We start from the raw sequence: 19,675 nt of genomic DNA on the forward strand, positions 1-19,675 counted from the left end.
GTGCAATGAGTGTAGATGGATGGGTTGATGGTGTTACATAGAGTAATTGTAATGACTCTAGTCATAGTGTGGTAAGGTTATCATGTGTTATATGTGTCTCTCCTGTTTGTTTGTTTGTTTGTTTGAGGTAGGATTGCGATGACGCGGAGGCAGATGTACCAGCGAGGCGAGGACCAGAACAAGCAGACAGGATTCTGGGGGATGATCAAGAGTGTTACCTCCTCTCCGCCAGGCAGCGAGAGTATCCTTCAACCACGAAGTACCAAGTTTCAAGTTCAAGTTTTGTTTTATTTGTCACATAATTAGGTACATGCACATTACAGTGAAATGCTTGGTTCTGTATTAGCCTCCTGAGATTGTGCTTCATACAGTAAAAAAAAACGTGTCTAAAGTGAATGTTAAAGGTTAAAGAGTGTTTGTTTAAAGTGAGTGTGTGCATGTGGATGTGTTATTGTGTGTGCAATGAGTATAGAATGGATGAGTTAGTGTTGCATAGAGTCCACATTGAGCATCCTGATGGCCTGGGGATAGAAGCTCCTTTTTGAGTCTCTCTGCACTGGCCATAACACTCCGGTAGCGCTTGCCTGACCGCAGCAGTGCAAAGAGGCAGTTGTTTTACCAGAGACCTCACCATAACAATACCATACCATACTAGCTGGTGTGGTAGATGAGATATATGCAGTCAGACAGGTTTCCTGACTATAATATTCGTATGAGCTATTCTATGCTGATATAGGCAAATGTTTGGAGTGTTAAAAAAAACGATATTTAAGTCAAATTTGTTGCAATTAAAAACATGCCCCTACTAATGGCAAAATAACACCCCATGAGGTAGAAATCAATACATTTTTACGATGACAAATAGTCAATCAATAATGGAATCACACGCAGGTGGCCTGTGTTTCCTAACCCTTGGAGCAGCGTTTCTCTCAGCTGGTTTGCCAAGGCCCCTTGAAGTCAGTTCAGACAATGTCAAGCAAAAATACAAGGTCTTCTTCATTAGATGAAATCGGTCTATATCACTTTTAACAATCAAAGTCAAATGGATTTGGGCTCCCTGTGCAGCAGCAGTTCCTCTCGTATGGTCAGCATCACATTTCCCCCCCGATTGACCTGTCTCAAAACCCTGCCCCTTTTCTTGATCCTCCAATCACAACTGTCGCTTACCTCGGACAAACTTGGTTTGTCCGAGGTAAGCGACAGTTGTGATTGGAGGATCAAGAAAAGGGGCAGGGTTTTGAGACAGGTCCATTGACCTCCGTTACATGCTTCCATCTCTGGATCTCACTCAAAATGTTGGTTTGGCTACAGTCCTGTGTGCCTCCCATTACTCCATTACTCTGTCTTCCCACCACTCCTCCTCTCCTCCCTCCTCCTCCTCCTCTCCTCTCCCCTCCTCATCCCATTTCCTCTCTCATCCCCTCCTCCCTCCTACCCTCCTCTCTCCTCTCCTCCTTGACCTGATTTTCAGGACACCGTGACGACCGTGTTGTCCCAATTGTAGAGGAGACCGAGAGAAGACGTAATAATAATAATAATAATAATAATAATAATAATAATAATAATAATAATAATAATAATAATAATAATAATAATAATAATAATTATTATTATTATTATTATTTGCATTTGCATTTGTGGCGCTTTTCTACACACTCAAAGCGCTCCCCACAATGTAGGGTGGAAATAGCCTCCTTCACCACCACTGGGCTACGCAGGCTCAATGGCTTGCTGCTCAGCTGAGAGATGACTCTTAGAAACACAGATCAGGAGAAATAAACCGCCCTTTTTAGATGGACGTGACGTCAAGAAAACATGCCTGGTATCGCAAAGGCGGACGACGTCGACTCGTGTCACCGTAGTAACGTGCGGACGAAAGTATGATTTAATGGTATGAGGTTGTCATCCATCGACGTCTCATCTACTCCTCCTTCTCTTTTCTCTTCCTTCCCCCCCTTCATCTTACTCCCCGCTAGGGAACAAGGGTGTAGTGAGGCAGGGGAGGAAAGGAAGCAGCAGCTAGGTTTTGGAACACAGCCGAGGGTTGTGCTGTTTGTACTGTGTGTCTCCTTGACTCCTTCCCTCCAGACCTCGGGCTGATCCAACAGGAAGTCGACGCGTTGGAGGAGTTGAGCCGACAACTCTTCTTGGAGACCGTGGACCTGCAGGCGACCAAGGCAACACACACACACACACATGCACACATACACACATACATACACACACACACACACACACACACACACACATACATACATACATACATACATACATACATACATACATACACACACATAGAGAGCTCCATGTCAAAACGTTACCCTGCGTACCAGGGTAGAACCAGAACACACACACACACACACACACACACACACACACACACACACACACACACACACACATACATACATACATACATACATACATACATACATACATACATACATACATACATACATACATACACACACATAGAGAGCTCCATGTCAAAACGTTACCCTGCGTACCAGGGTAGAACCAGAACACACACACACACACACACACACACACACACACACACACACACACACACACACACGTACACACACACACTTTCCATAGTTGTCATACGTTGACTGTTGGACAGCGCTGGACCGGTGGTCTCTCGGTCATTAATTTGCTTTGTTTCCTGTCCTCTCCCTCTTTCATGTTTAGGAGCGTATCGAGTACTCTAAGACATTCCAGGGGAAATACTTTAACTTCCTGGGATATTTCTTTTCCATCTACTGCGTGTGGAAAATCTTCATGGTGAGCGTTTCATTTCCCATGGCGTGTAGGAGTGCTGCTATACCACTCACTCACTCACTCACTCACTCACTCACTCATGGTTGTTCTGTGACGGACATTAATTTGAACGCATGTGCAGATCATGTAGACACTTCTAGCGACGCGAGATGTTAACAACACAACAGCTGCCGAACAGCTCTCTGGTGCGAACGTCGGGATGTACATGGATCCACGCGTCGCCACAGGCAGCTTCAGTTCAGCTCAGCAGGCACAATAGGGAGGTGTAGTGGTTATGTCATTGCTGTTTCCTGCGCGGTCCACCCCTCTTGAAAATGTATTTCCAATGGACACATTTCTAAATCGTCTCGTTTAAAACAAATAAAGCATGAACATTGGCATGGTGTACCTTTCTGTGTGTATTCATCCACAATCTAGCTCAACGTGAACAAATGTGCAATTAATCGTAAAGGTAGCAAAAATAACAACGTTTATGTTTTCGTTCACTGAGGAACTACACCGTGACGTGTATTAGGCGACAGCACTGAACGACAGGCATTCTACTGGTAAGTGTAGTTATTTTTTTACGACAAATTAAACAACCTTATAACTAACTTTATTTCAACCAAAAATGCTTAAACAATAATGTTAGTGATAGAAGGGAACTCATTTTGTGCAAAAATGGAAAGCTTGCCAATGTTCATGAGGCAGAATTATTACAATAGCCGATAATACATTTTCCCAATGATAAGTCCCTATACGGGTGGACTGTGCGGGAAACTAAAGTGACGTCAGACTACACCTCCCTATTAACACTTTGAGTGCCACGGGTCCGGTGCCCCGGAACCCTGTTGCGTGCCACCACCCACTTCAATGATAGAGCTCTCATATTTGCGAACGCATAAACTATATCTTAAATTATGGCTATGTGTCTAATATGGCCGTCTCTTATCAATGACTTGTTTGCAGTCAACATTGCCGAAACGAATTGTTTTTTAATCGGTTCATTTCCGTTTTATACCATTTTGAAAAACGCTAATTTCTTGAAAGTTTCAGAAAATTTCAGAAGATTCTGTGATAATCGCCCTTTACTGGAATACACTGGAATACACAAAACACGTTGTCATTTTTCTGCCTATTTATGAATCGTTTTAAAATAAACGCTAGATTATCGATAGTATATGTGTACTTATGCACGCTATAGAAGCGGGCTGAAAAATCTATTATCTTATTTCCTGATCGCACACACACACAGACACACACATACACACATATGGCACACGCTGATATATAGGTGAAAATAGCTCTGATTATCCCAATACTGGTAAAATAGATTCCTTACCTCAGATCAGATGTTCTCCAAAAAGATTATTCCAATTCCTGATCGCCATTCCAAATATCGATCGTGTTTATTGATCCAACGCTGGGTACTGGAAACACACCTTTTCCGCTGTAGTGGTGGTGGGCGATTACTTTCTCCATGCGTTTCATTCAATCCAATCCAAAGGGGTGCAGTACCATCCAGAGAGACGATAGTGGGCGGTATTTTCCCTGTTCGAGTTCAGACAGATCCCCACTGGTAACGTGAGGCTAGATTGATGAAAAATGAATGGAAATCGATAATGAAAAAAATAACGATCAAAAACGATCTCTGGCACTCAACGGTTGGCATGAACTAATGAGAAATCTCGTCGTTGGCACTCAAAGTGTTAACATCCTGCAACCTTTCCTTTTGTTGTCGGTGTGCGTCAGTGATTCTACTCACATTTCTTCATCTGTATAGCAAGTAAATTTCCTCAAGCACGCATACATTTATCTGTTTCCCCTGTTTGTGTTTGTAAAACACATTGATGAGTCACGACGTGCCTCCCTGTAATTAAGCCGCTATACTTTGGACCGATATTTTGATATTTTGTCCCTTTTCCCGGAAAGCTAGTGTGTCTATGTTTGGTGTCAATGGATTCCTTGCAATCTGAAGATTCATATGATATCAATGACTTTTTAAAGCGCCGGCTTAAAGACTGAGCCTGGCGCTGCGTTCATAACACAGTTAGTAAGTTAGGGATGATATATGGGCTGCTAGCATTAGCTAGTAAGTGTAACCAAACAACATTCCCATTCCTCAACTGGCTGCATCTACCTGGCACCTACGCTATGCTAGTCACGCCGTGGGTCTGGACTGTTTCATGTTTGTTATCTTTTTTGTTGTTTAGTCTGTACAGTAGCTGCACGTCTTGTCTCTTGCTTTATCAAGTACAGTTGCTGTTAAAGGGAAAGTCCACCCTAAAAGAAAAATATTTTACATTGTGCAGCTTGCAACTTGGACAGTTCATCTATAAACACAAGACAACAGTTTCCCCTGAGCTGTAAACCACAGCATCAAGACTTGGGAATTGTGATGTCATCATGGAGTAGGTCCACTGACAATTAATTAATGCAGGGTTCGCACAAGGTCCTTGAAGTGCTTAAAAAAAAGTCAAAAGAATTCCTTAAGCAGCACATTTTTTATATGGTGCTTAAAAAGTCCTTGAAATTCAACCATTCGCGTTGAAAGTTTTGTTCAATGATCAAATAGTTCTGAATCAAGAAATATAAATTTTTTTATTTAAAATGTAACTAATTGTCGGAAATTGGTTTTAACCTGCCTGCACCCCTGGGACAAAAAATTTCCCAACTGTAGATAATGTACATACTGTACTTTACCTTGTCTTGATTTATTGCATATCCCCTGAAATTAAGTCGGGCAGTTTTTCTGGGGCAAAAGATGAAGTCTGCATTTATTTAATTTTTTTTTTAACCCTATAGTTTGCCCTGCAAAAAAAACACTGCACACATTGTACCCCTGGGACAAAAACCGTCCCAATTGACTCCCATGTTAAACAGGTTAAAACAAATTTTTTTGAAAACGACGCCATTGCAGATTCAATAAAAAAAAAAAAATTCATCTAGGCCCCTTTAACACTTCCACACACGATATCTCTGGTTTATTTGTATGTGGTTGAAAGCCACTCACGAGATTTCTCGGATTTTTTATTTTTTTTTAAGCGATCTGAAATCATATTGCATCACGCGAGCCTACCCGAGTATACACGAGCACCGCCGGAGATCATATGTGGAAAAAAGCGCCCCCTATCGTCTCCCAGATGACATAAGGGATTTTGGAATGGACTCAATGAAAATGGATGGGGAAAAAAATCCGGTACTCCACATTTTCCAGTCCACTGATCCAGCCGGGGTTACCACAGTTCATTCTGGAGCCTCTGAGCCCCGCTGATCATGGAGTTCTACTGTATCGCGTTGGATCTATACACTTATCGATTTTTTCGAATGGTGATCAGGAATTGGAATATACCAGTTGGATACCATCTGATGTCAGGTAAGGACTCTATGTTATCAGTGTTAGGATAATCAGACAAATTTTGATGAAGTTATAAGCTGTTTTGTGAAATGGGCTCTTTCGGTTTCACTGTAAAAGTCCAAGAGGAAATCAACGCGGCGATTATCCGTGCACGGCCCGAATGTGCTTGCGTGCACGTATAATATTGATCATCTAGCGTTTATTTGAAAACGATTCATAAAAAGGCAGACGAATATCAACGTTGTGGAATATTCCAGTAAAAGACGATTTTCATAGAATGGTCCAGAATGGGCTGTTTTTTATCTCAAAACGGGTGCTTTTCTAAATGCTCTGAAACGGAAATTACGCGATAAAAAACCAATCTGCCTTGACAGCACTGACTGGAAAATAGTCTTTGATAATGCGATGGGCAGATTAGACACATAGCCATAATTTAAAACATAGATTAGGCGATATTAACGTTAACATTGAAGTGCATGGTGGCATCAAGGGGGTAAAAAGGAAAACCCGGCGTGGCACTCAAAGTGTTAAGGGAATTTACATATGCATGATTACAAATTTTTTTTCAAGATGGCCACATTGCGTCATCTATTTCCGGTGGCCACAGCTTGTGTGTTTACTACTTGTATCCTACAATGCAGTTAAAAAAATATTTTTATCTAAAATGATTTGAGAATGTTTTATGAAGGTCTTAGTGTGGTGTGCATGCGTGTTGAGAAATTAATGTGCATGCATGTGGTCATTTGCAGCCATAATGTGGCTCCGGTCCGTACACACATGCACGCACGCACACACACACACAGAGAGATCGCTAAGAAGTGCACCTGTGTAAACAAAGCAGGTCTGACTCCTTCCCCCTCTAGACTACGGTATCAGCATTCACTAAGCATGCAGAAGCACATGTGCTCACAGATAGGAAGTGCTTTCAGGTAAACAAGAGGCGTGGCATACCAAATGAGCTCTGGTCAGGAACCAATCCAAATGCTCCTGTTGTTTTCATCATGGATCCGTGTGTGTGTGTGTCAGGGTTTCCGTTAGAAAAAATTGTTGCCGGTCTCCGTGTCCTGCAAGATTTCAATCTACCGGACAAATGGGATCAATTCCGGTCAGAGTTTATTGAGCTTAAAAACAATTGATTGAAGGCATGTAGATTTATAATATTTTAACTTAAAACTAGGCTACTTTTGCGTATAGTCATTATATTCCATATCAAATAAGACACGAGACTCCGTGCTGCTGCTGACTTTAAATCAAATAGGTGTCTCTGGGCAGTCGGCCCGACATTAAATACAGCAGTGTGTTATAATCACATTTTTATGAGCTAACGAATTCCGTTATATTGGACATTTGTATTAATTATATCAAGGGAATAACTGAGAAATTTGGCAGAGAGAGACGGCAACATTATCGTGAAATATAAACGTTGCGTGATGACTATTATATCTCCGCCTCCCAGTCCCAACGAAGAACATACCAATGGCAATAGTATGCAACTGCAGAGCCGCAGAGCCAGCGGCGCTCTCAGGTCCGGTCGCCTATTCTTTAATCCCAGCCCAAGAGTGCTGCCGAGTGCTTCCGCGTTTTCCCTGATTGGCCGCGACAACGCCTAGCACGCCCCGCGGCAGTTTTAACATCGACGGTTAGCTCAACTCGTTCGCCACCTTGCTGTGGAGCCTGCGGTGCGTTGGTGACAAGTTCGAATCACTTCAATTTTTATTATTATAATTTTTTTACGTTTAATTAATTTATCATCTCTCTATATAAACATGCATTCTTTCGCCGGTTAAGTTTAGGCATTCTTTCGGAGTTGGTTAAGGTTAGGGTTAAGTTTAGGCATTCTTTCGGAGTTGGTTAAGCCAAGGTTAGGGTTAAGTTTAGGCATTCTTTCAGAGTTGGTTAAGTTTAGGCATTCTTTCGTAGTTGGTTAAGTTTAGGCATTCTTTCGGAGTTGGTTAAGGTTAGGGTTACGTTTAGGCATTCTTTCGGAGTTGGTTAAGGTTAGAGTTTGTCGCAGAGCATGGCAATAGAATGCCTGTCTGTCTTTCTTGACGCGGATGCAGCAGCCTATTTCCGCTCTGCCGCGCGCCGCGGTCACATGGGCGTCGTGGCCAATCAGAGAAACGCGAAGCACTCTTGGGCTGGGATTAATATAGACGCGGTCCGGTCTGGGGACCGCTCAGCAGCACCACCCACCCAACAGCTGAATTGCCAATGGCTGAATTGGAGTATTGCACTGTGCGCACACAACTGTCAGCTCTGCGGCTCTGCAGTTGCATGCTTCTCGCAAATCTAGCTCCCGCTGCCAAACCAAATTAATCTCGACATCGCTTCACCAATAGTCGTTATCAGAACACTACACACATATCATAATAGAACACACATTGTTGTCATTATTAGACCTGCTTGGTGAAGCAACAATAGTGATGCACGATATATCGGCCGCCGATATAATATCGGCCGATATGGCAGTTTTTTTACACATCGGTATCGGTCCGATATCAAGATAGGGCCGATATTAATTTTAAAAAAAAAATATATTTTTTTGCATGTTTTGTAGTTTCAAAATATCAGTAATTTCTGAAAATAAGTTACAAAAGTTAAAAAAAAGTATGCGTTTTGGAAAATAGCTCTTTATTTGATTATCATAAAAAAGTGTTTTCTATACAGAGATATCGACATCAGTAAATATCGGTATCGGCCAGAACAGCAATATTAATATCGGTTATCGGTATCGGCCACAATTTTCACACCGGTGCATCACTAAGCAACAATGAAACAAATGTAACTATTTTAATACAATTCAAATTGTGCTTAGGGGGAATTATTTTCACCGGACATTATGACCGGAGAGATTTAAATATGTCGGACTTCAACAGATTTTGCCGGTCAAAAACCGGTAATTACCGGACAACGGAAACCCTGGTGTGTGTGTGTATACAATCTGTGTGTCTACAGTATTGTGTGTGTGTGTGTCATTTTGCAGCCATACAATGCAGTCCTTTTGTGAAATCCGATAGTGCTAAATTGTCTCGTATGTGTGTGTGTGTGTGTGTGTGTGTGTGTGTGTGTGTGTGTGTGTGTGTGAGTGAAAACTAGCCATTACTAGTACAGTGTACTAGCCATTTTCACATAATGGCTGCAAATGACCACATGCATGCACATTAATTTCTCAACACACACATGCACACCACACTAAGGCCTCCATAAAACATTCTCAAATCATTTTAGATACAAATATTTTTTGAACGGTATGCAGGATATAAGCAGCAGGACACAAGCTGTGGCCGCCGGAAATAGATGACGCAACGCGGGCATCTTGAAAAAAATTATTTGTAATCATGCATATGTGAATGCCCATAAAAGGGCCTAGATGAAAAACATTATAAAAATCTAAATTCAATCTGCAATGGCGTCGTTTTCAAAAAAGCGTGTTTAACATGAGAGTCAATAGGGAAGTTTTTTACACTGTCACTGCACAAAACATTTGTATGTATCAAACTTATTTTTTTTGCCACACTCCAGGCTCTCATAATCCCACCCCAAAAAAAATGACATTAGCATTTATGGGATGGAAAATAATTAACCCTTAGTGTTTTTTGTCTTGAAAATAAGCCACGCTTCAATCACACAAACTGGTATTTAAGGGGTTAATATCCTGAAAATGAATGAATATTTTATATGTATGTTGAGGACTGAAGTTAATAATGGTATTCATAAAAAAAAGTTAAATAAATTCATAAGTAAATATATATATATTACATGTAAAGTACATGGGACAGAAAACGTCCCAAAGGGTACACCGTGTGCAGTGTTTTATAGACTGTGTCACTGCACAAAAAAAATGTATGTATCAAACTTGTTTTTTTTGCCAATCTTCGACACTCCAGGCTCTCATAATCCCACCCCAAAAAAAATGTCATTAGCATTTATGGAATGGAAAATAATTAACCCTTAGTGTTTTTTGTCTTGAAAATAAGCCACGCTTCAATCACACAAACTGGTATTTAAGGGGTTAAAATCCTGAAAATGAATGAATATTTTATATGTATGTTGAGGACTGAAGTTAATAATGGTATTCATAATTTTTTTTTTAATAAATTCATAAGTAAATGTATATATATATTACATGTAAAGTACATGGGACAGAAAACGTCCCAAAGGGTACACCGTGTGCAGTGTTTTAGTGGGGTGCACGAAGGTTTTAAGCCATAAATATTGGATCCGATCTTTTTTTCTTCTATAAAAAACAGCATTTAAAAGTGAATTGGATCCTTTTAAATGCCCTTTTGAAATGAAAAATAGTGCTTAGAAAAGTACTTGAAAGTCCAATGTCTGTGGGGAACCCTGTTAATGACTTTGTGGGCTTGTAAAATGTTTTGTTTGAGATTTTCCAGAGTTTTATTTAAATGTACACTGTAGGGCTTTTCAGGTCTGAATCACAAACTGTAAAATCCCCATGGGTTCCTATTCCATTATACACGGTCTATGGATACAGCTTTAGGATCTCTTGATCACATCACCACTAGAGATCTGTAAAAAAAAGAGTACAACATCGGCGGCTTGGTAGCGTAGAGGTCTAAGCACTCGCCTACCACCACAGAGACTCCGGGTTCGAATCCAGCTGTCAGCGGTACCTCCGGCTTGGTCAGTCGTCCCTACGAACACATTATTGTCAGTGTTCACGGGTGGGAAGCCATGGAGTATGAGTCCTGGTCATTGCAAACAGCGACTCCTACTGGTCAGTCGGGGCACCTGTTCAGCAGGGAGGGGATCTGGGGGAGATGGTGTGAACCTCTGTACGTGTTACGTTCTCCCAGTGAAACTACTCGTTGTCAGGTGAAAAGAAGCGGCGATAGTCTACGACCTCCCCAGACCGACAGTAGGGCAGCATGTGATAGTCTACACACCCTCCCCAGACAGACAGTAGGGCAGTATGTGATAGTCTACACCAGGGGTGTCAAACTCATTTTCACAGAGGGCCACATCAGCATTATGGTTTCCCTCAAAGGGCCAAAGACCGTATAAATGTTAATGTAATGTAAAATAAATGTAGCTACTCATTTACATATTGTTAAACATGTTGTTTCTGTATTTATTACTTATTCAAGTTATACATATTGCATATGTATTTGCATAGATGTAAAAATATATGTTAGCTTATGTTATTTTAACAAATAATTTTAGTTTATCAGAACCCCATATTACTTCATTAATCAATGATCAAACCATTCAAGTAAATAACAAAGAAGAAGATCATCAAATACAAGCTATGACATTAAGTTTGTTCAAAACCGGGGCGGCTACGTGGCGTAGTGGGCAAGGCGCTCGCCACGAATGCGGAGACGCTGGGCTCGACTGTTCGATCCCAGCGTTCCACATTGCTTTCAGTTTAGCTGGTCGTCCGTACTAATACACATTGGCCGTATTAGGGGGTGGGAAACTGAAGGGTGGGGATCGGGCGTTGTGGACAGCGACTCCTACAGGTCGGTTGGTGCGCCTGCGCAGTAGAATCAGGAAGTGTCGGGGGCAGCGTGAGCCTCCCACGCGTTACTCCTCGCCACTGAGAGATCGAGCTGCGCAGGTGAAAAGATGCGACTGCTGTTACCTCAAGTACCGGAGGGGACTTGTGCTATGTATGACTTAGTCCACATTGCAGCCGGCTTGTGGGAGGCAAGAAACAACGTTTGTGACAGGGGAGGGTTGAATTGGATGATACGAAATTGGGATGGGAGAAAATATAGAAAATGGGAGAAAAAGTGGATAAAAAAAAAAGTTTGTTCAAAACCGTCACAGTCAAGAGGGGCAGAACTAACAACTGAGCTGCAAAGAACACGTGGGACAGATGTAGCAGATGTTACAAAAACAAATGGCTGCACACAACCTTGCAGAGACCATACATCCAACTAATGGAAAATAGTTTAATTAACTTTAATTAACAGATTGCAGAATGGGTACAGTACAGCTCAATACACACAATTGTTAAGGGGATGCAGACCAGAGAAAGACTTTCGACTTGTTTACATCAGGGTCCACCATTTTCAATTCGTAATGAAATTGCTATTATGTGTCTGCATGAACACACAACTGTAACTGTACTCAAAAATAACAAAATAAGGGTTGTCTCAGTTCACAACTATATTGGTCAAGTTTTGGGTGGGACTTGTTTGCGTCCCTACAGCTTCTTATTCAATTGAGCGAGATGCTCGGTTATGTCACACAGCCAGTTTGCATCTGACAGTTCAGACAATATTTCTTCAACCCTTTGTTACCTATTCCGCCTGGATCTTTTTTGTATTTTGGGCTGTAAAATTGTCAAAGAATGTCTGAGGAGTAAGTGCTTTTGGCTTTTTTCCTTTGTTACTTCATCAATACCTCAGATGTTCAACATACATGTATGTGTAAGAATGTGTAATAACTAAGGCTGTCAAAGTTAAAGCTTTATTAACGCATTAACCCACAATTATTTTAACGCCGCTATTTTTTAACCCAAGATTAATGTTTATAAAAAATGTTATTTATTTTTTATTTTTTCCAGAGCTCTTGGGGGGCCACATCAAATGATGTGGCGGGCCACATTTGGCCCGCGGGCCATGAGTTTGACACCTATGGTCTACACCCTCCCCTGACCGACAGTAGGGCAGCATGTGGTAGTCTACACCCTCCCCAGACCGACAGTAGGGCAGCATGTGGTAGTCTACACCCTCCCCAGACAGACAGTAGGGTAGCATGTGGTAGTCTACACCCTCCCCAGACCGACAGTAGGGCAGCATGTGGTAGTCTACACCCTCCCCAGACCGACAGTAGGGCAGCATGTGGTAGTCTACACCCTCCCCAGACTGACAGTAGGGTAGCATGTGATAGTCTACACCCTCCCCAGACTGACAGTAGGGCAGCATGTGATAGTCTACACCCTCCCCAGACCGACAGTAGGGCAGCATGTGATAGTCTACACCCTCCCCAGACCGACAGTAGGGCAGCATGTGGTAGTCTACACCCTCCCCAGACCGACAGTAGGGCAGCATGTGGTAGTCTACACCCTCCCCAGACTGACAGTAGGGCAGCATGTGGTAGTCTACAACCTCCCCAGGCCGACAGTAGGGCAGCATGTGGTAGTCTACACCCTCCCTAGACCGACAGTAGAGCAGCATGTGGTAGTCTACACCCTCCCCAGACTGACAGTAGAGCAGCATGTGGTAGTCTACACCCTCCCCAGACCGACAGTAGGGCAGCATGTGGTAGTCTACACCCTCCCCAGACTGACAGTAGAGCAGCATGTGGTAGTCTACACCCTCCCCAGACCGACAGTAGGGCAGCATGTGATAGTCTACACCCTCCCCAGACCGACAGTAGGGCAGCATGTGATAGTCTACACCCTCCCCAGACTGACAGTAGGGCAGCATGTGGTAGTCTACAACCTCCCCAGGCCGACAGTAGGGCAGCATGTGGTAGTCTACACCCTCCCTAGACCGACAGTAGAGCAGCATGTGGTAGTCTACACCCTCCCCAGACTGACAGTAGAGCAGCATGTGGTAGTCTACACCCTCCCCAGACCGACAGTAGGGCAGCATGTGGTAGTCTACACCCTCCCCAGACTGACAGTAGAGCAGCATGTGGTAGTCTACACCCTCCCCAGACCGACAGTAGGGCAGCATGTGATAGTCTACACCCTCCCCAGACCGACAGTAGGGCAGCATGTGATAGTCTACACCCTCCCCAGACTGACAGTAGGACAGCATGTGATAGTCTACACCTCCCCAGACCGACAGTAGGGCAGCATGTGATAGTCTACACCCTCCCCAGACCGACAGTAGGGTAATGCGTGCAACAACCAGTAAGGGAATTGGCATAACGACTAAATTGGGGGATGGGAGGAAAGAGAGAAAAAGTACAACATCATAAAAATAACACGTGAATTCTATTTTATCTCTTTCACTGCCGCACTACCAAACGGTTAACCCTTTCACTGCCACACGACAGCATGTTAACCCTTTCCCTGCCACACTACCGACGGTAACTGTCGGTAGCGTGATAGTAAAGGGTTAACCTTCTGTAGTGTGGCAGTGAAAGGGTTAAAAAGGTTTGAGGCCTTTAGATTTCTTAGATAAAGAAAAATGAATATCCTATTGTGTTTCCTGGTCCTCCTAGGCCACCATAAACATAGTGTTTGACAGAGTGGGGAAGACGGATCCAGTGACGAGGGGCATCGAGATCACAGTCAACTATCTGGGTATCCAGTTTGATGTAAGACACCCCCCCCCCCACACTCACACACACACACATACACACATACATGCACACAGACACACAAACACTCACAAACATATACATACATACACTCACATACACACACACACATACATGCACACAGACACAAACACTCACAAACATATACATACACACACACACATACATACATGCACACAGACACACAAACATACACACACATATACATACACACACACACATACACACATACATGCACACAGACACACATACACATACATACACTCACATTCACATACATGCACACAGACACACAAACACTCACAAACATATACATACACACACACACATACATACATGCACACAGACACATATACATACACACACACATACACACATACATGCACACAGACACACAAACACTCACAAACATACATACACACACATACATACACACACACACACATATACAGTACATACACTCACACACACATATACAGTACATACACTCACACACATACATACTCACACACATACACATACAAAGCTACATGTACAAACCGCATCACGTGTTGGACACAACATCTGCTAGCTGTGAGGTTAATCATTTCCAGCCCATTAAAGTGTCTTTTCTGCGGCAAAGCTGCTTCTGATCATCACAGTTTAATCTCCACCAAGTCAGTGAGGCGATAAAGTCCTTATGACTCACACACTCAGAAGAACACGGCGTGATGTTTACGCGCGCGCGTGTGTGTGTGTGTACAGTGGGAACAGCTGGAGGAATCGCTGGTTCAATGGAGTCTATTTACTGTGGGGTTGACGTTTTTATTTGAACATAAAATCTTGTTATTTTCCCTCTCGAGTTGCATTCGATTCATCGTGACAGACAGACTCTCCGTTGACGTTTTTGAGAAGTGAATGAAATTATTACTTTTACATTTAGTCATTTAGCTGACTCTTTTATCCAAAGCGACTTACAAGTTCTGTACGACAAGTCATCAGGAAGGGCACAACTCTATCAGCTGAGTAACAATGTTCATCAAAGTGTTGAGTGCTACAGTGTAGGTTAGTTTATTAGGACCAGTACCAATGTAGCCTAGTTCCGAACAGTCACGAAATACACTCCAAATACAACTCCAAAACGTTCCTGTAAACATGTTGTGACCTGTGTATTTACCACATGGAGAAATATATGTAATTTTTCGGTCATTGTCGCAAAATAATTGACCTTCACTACGTTTAAAACACCTCGGCGCGGCGCCTCGGTATTTTAAACTCCGTGTCGGTCAATTATTTTGCGACAATGACCTCGTAGCCATACATTATCCCGCTTATTACATGGCTAACTTACTAACAATATACCTAATTCATTTGACAAATCGCAGTTGTTCTGTGGCTCTGTCAGCCCAAATAAAGTGATTATTATTATCGCGGGCAGCAGCCTCTGTGTTCTGGCTCCGCTGTGTTCTGCATGGCTCCGCTCGTCGCTCCGCCCCCTGTCATCGCCGGCACGGCAGTGTCTAATTGCACTGAAACAGTGTGTCAGTGGGCTTGATTGCGAACAGCTGCGTTCTGCGGTCATTATTGAAAAATCTGCTGTCATTATTGAAAAATAATGACCGCAGTCGGGGGGCTGTTGACCAATCACAAGCAAGCATTTCGGCGAATGTGAAAACGCCATGTAATAAATATTTTTAAACATGGCTTTTGAGGTGATGAAATCACTGCACCCAGGGTATATATCTGCTTAGAAAACGAAAATGTAAATTATTATATATTTTTTCTCCACGTGGTAAATACACAGGTCACAACATGTTTACAGGAAAGTTTTGGAGTTGTATTTGGAGTGTATTTCGTGACTGTTGGGAACTAGGCTACACTGGCACACCTACTTCCAGTGAATGATAATGGCGGGGCTAGTGGTAGTGAAATGGTTAACCTTCTGTAGTGTGGTAGTGAAAGGATTAACCTTCTGTAGTGTGGTAGTAAAAGGGTTAACCGGCTGTAGTGTGGTAGTGAAAGGGTTGACCTTCTGTATTGTGGTAGTGAAAGGGTTTACCGACTGTAGTGTGGTAGTGAAAGGGTTGACCTTCTGTAGTGTGGTGGTAGTGAAAGGGTTAACCGTCTGTAGTGTGGTAGTGAAAGGGTTAACCGTATGTAGTGTGGTAGTGAAAGGGTTCACCTTATGTAGTGTGGTAGTGAAAGGGTTAACCATCTGTAGTGTGGTAGTGAAAGGGTTAACCTTCTGTATTGACTCAGTGAAAGGGTTAACCCTTTGGTAGTGTGGTAGTGAAAGGGTTAACCTTCTGTAGTGTGGTAGTGAAAGCGTTAACCTGTAGTGTGGTAGTGAAAGGGTTAACCGGCTGTAGTGTGGTAGTGAAAGGGTTAACCGTCTGTAGTGTGGTAGTGAAAAGGTTAACCCTTTGGTAGTGTGGTAGTGAAAGGGTTCAATTACATTTCCCCTTTTGACTACAACCCCCCCTCCCTCTCTCTCTTTTCCTTTTTTCCTTCCATCTCTTAGGTGAAGTTCTTTTCTCAACACATCGCCTTCATCCTGGTGGGCATCATCATCGTCACCTCCATACGAGGCCTGCTCATCACCCTCACTAAGGTGAGACACACCGTACACACAGCATCATCATCACACCTCCATACGAGGCCTGCTCATCACCCTCACTAAGGTGAGACATACCGTACACACAGCATCATCATCACACCTCCATACGAGGTCTGCTCATCACCCTCACTAAGGTGAGACACACCGTACACACAGCATCATCATCACACCTCCATACGAGGTCTGCTCATCACCCTCACTAAGGTGAGACACACCGTACACACAGCATCATCATCACACCTCCATACGAGGCCTGCTCATCACCCTCACTAAGGTGAGACACACCGTGCACACAGCATCATCATCACACCTCCATACGAGGCCTGCTCATCACCCTCACTAAGGTGAGACACACCGTGCACACAGCATCATCATCACACCTCCATACAAGGCCTGCTCATCACCCTCACTAAGGTGAGACACACCGTGCACACAGCATCATCATCACACCTCCATACGAGGCCTGCTCATCACCCTCACTAAGGTGAGACACAGCATCATCATCACACCTCCATACGAGGCCTGCTCATCACCCTCACTAAGGTGAGACACACCGTGCACACAGCATCATCATCACACCTCCATACGAGGCCTGCTCATCACCCTCACTAAGGTGAGACACACCGTGCACACAGCATCATCATCACACCTCCATACGAGGCCTGCTCATCACCCTCACTAAGGTGAGACACTGTACACACAGCATCATCATCACACCTCCATACGAGGGCTGCTCATCACCCTCACTAAGGTGAGACACACCGTGCACACAGCATCATCATCACACCTCCATACGAGGGTTGCTCATCACCCTCACTAAGGTGAGACACACTGTACACACAGCCGACCACTCTGCTGGTAGCTTTACGCTCACCAAATGTAGCTTAGCTTAGCAGCTGTTCATTCAGCTGGCTAACTGGCTAGCTTGCAAGGTGAACTAGTCAGGGTTCGCACAAGGTCCTTGAAGTGCTCAAAGCACTTGATAAATTTTTTTTTAAAGTCAAGGCCTGGAATTCCTTGAAAACAGCAAAAAAATTTAACAAGGTGCTTAAAAAGTCCTTGAAGTTCAAATCAACCATTCACATTGAATGTTTTGTTCATCCGTGATCAAATTGTTCTGAATCAAGAAATATTGTGCTCCAATTGCTTTTCTTCATTTCTTTGCGTGTGATGCTCTTGCTTGCTCTAGCTGGCAAGCAGGCCAAGAAGATGCTTAAAAAAACTGCATTTAAAAGTTAATTGTATCCTTCGAGTGACATCCTTGAAAATGAAAAATAGTGCTTGGAAAAGTACTTAAAAGTCCTTGAATTTCATTTTGCAATGTCTGTGGGAACCCTGACTAGTAAGCTTACTAATCATCTTTCAGAATTCACAAAGAGTGCCATAGATGTTTAGCAAGAAGACACTTTCATTCTATTTAAGAGCTGTGTAACTTTAGCCAGTAGCAGGCAATATACATCTTAGCTAAAGGACTTTGAGTTCTAGAAAAGCACTATATAAATCGAATGTATTATTTGCATGATAGTACTAATGTTCCTGACTATAATCTCAGCATTTCGATGGTGCAAACCTCTGCATTTCACACATAAAAGTTGTCTTTATGCTTAACCTTTTAAGGGCCGAGATTTATTTCATGTCACAAATAGATCAATACAGTCCGTATTAAGTGATGTTGTGTTTCTTTTTCAAATGTAGCCAAGAGTAAACCCTATCAAAACAGCAGTCAACATGTATATTTTCAGCACTACGTTTGTTTAGCAATGATCTTAAGTGTTATTAGCAAATTATGAGCTTGTAAAAATCTTTACGCATTGCATCATAAACCGGATGATTTAGACACAAGGACAGGAAGCCATCATGAAATCATTTTAGTCCTAAGAAAGAGGAGACCCATGGCTTTCGATGGACGAAATTTCATAAACCTACACTACCCAGCTCACACCAGCCGCAGACAAAGCCGCAGCCGATTGACGTGAAAAAATAAATATTGACGCGGAAATCGTATTTATTTCTCACGGGTCGAACAAACCTCAACGTTATTGCCATAAACGTATATAGTTTCTTTACCTTTCTGTGAACGTCTAGGAAAAAAACGCGTCGCAATCCGGTGAAAATGGCGGCGCTATGGACATTATACAAAAGTAACTGTACTTACAATAGATTTCATTCATAGTCTTTGCTGCCATGTAACGGGTGCCTGGTGGTACTAAATCCAGATTTAACTCTGCCATCTAAAATAGGAGATTTGGGCTGATTCATAGATGTATGACTTGGCCATAATAAGGTAATTTATAGACCTGATATTCTATATTCATATTTAAAATTGCATGTGTCCAGATGGCAAAATTCAGTACTGTATCTACAAAAAAACCTGTGAATCATCTGCCCTTTTTTTTATTTGCTTAGATTCTTAGTACACTTGATCTCAAGAAGGTGCTGAATGAGCTCAGTGGCAATCTTTCACTTTTGTTCAATGTTAGCATGGTGTTATTCACCGTCAAAGATGGGGGGAAAACGAATAATAATAATAATAATAATTTATATTCTCCTTTGGTTCATTACAATTTACTCAACCATAGTAACAGACACAATATATTCTGACACTGGGAATACATTCCCTGAGGTCCATAGATGTCCCTAGATACCAAGAACATGCAAATGGACCTTATGGAAGTGGAGCAATCTTCCATTTATTTGGGTATGTACTTTTAGGC

At 42.6% G+C, this 19,675-nt stretch overlaps 1 protein-coding gene across 1 annotated transcript in view; it reads left to right on the top strand.

The window, feature by feature from the left end:
- LOC311227909 (Golgi pH regulator) overlaps positions 1 to 19,675 on the top strand; it is a 48,893-nt gene that overhangs the window by 25,437 nt on the left and 3,781 nt on the right. Inside the window, exons 8-12 of the mRNA XM_084313769.1 lie at positions 132 to 241; positions 2,089 to 2,177; positions 2,695 to 2,787; positions 14,267 to 14,362; positions 16,866 to 16,955. Coding sequence (XP_084169895.1) covers positions 132 to 241; positions 2,089 to 2,177; positions 2,695 to 2,787; positions 14,267 to 14,362; positions 16,866 to 16,955 — 478 coding nt within the window. The remainder of the gene's footprint in view (positions 1 to 131; positions 242 to 2,088; positions 2,178 to 2,694; positions 2,788 to 14,266; positions 14,363 to 16,865; positions 16,956 to 19,675) is intronic.

This window comes from Notolepis coatsorum, assembly GCF_963971535.1.
Source record: "Notolepis coatsorum genome assembly, chromosome: 5".
Taxonomy (NCBI): Eukaryota; Metazoa; Chordata; class Actinopteri; order Aulopiformes; family Paralepididae; genus Notolepis; species Notolepis coatsorum.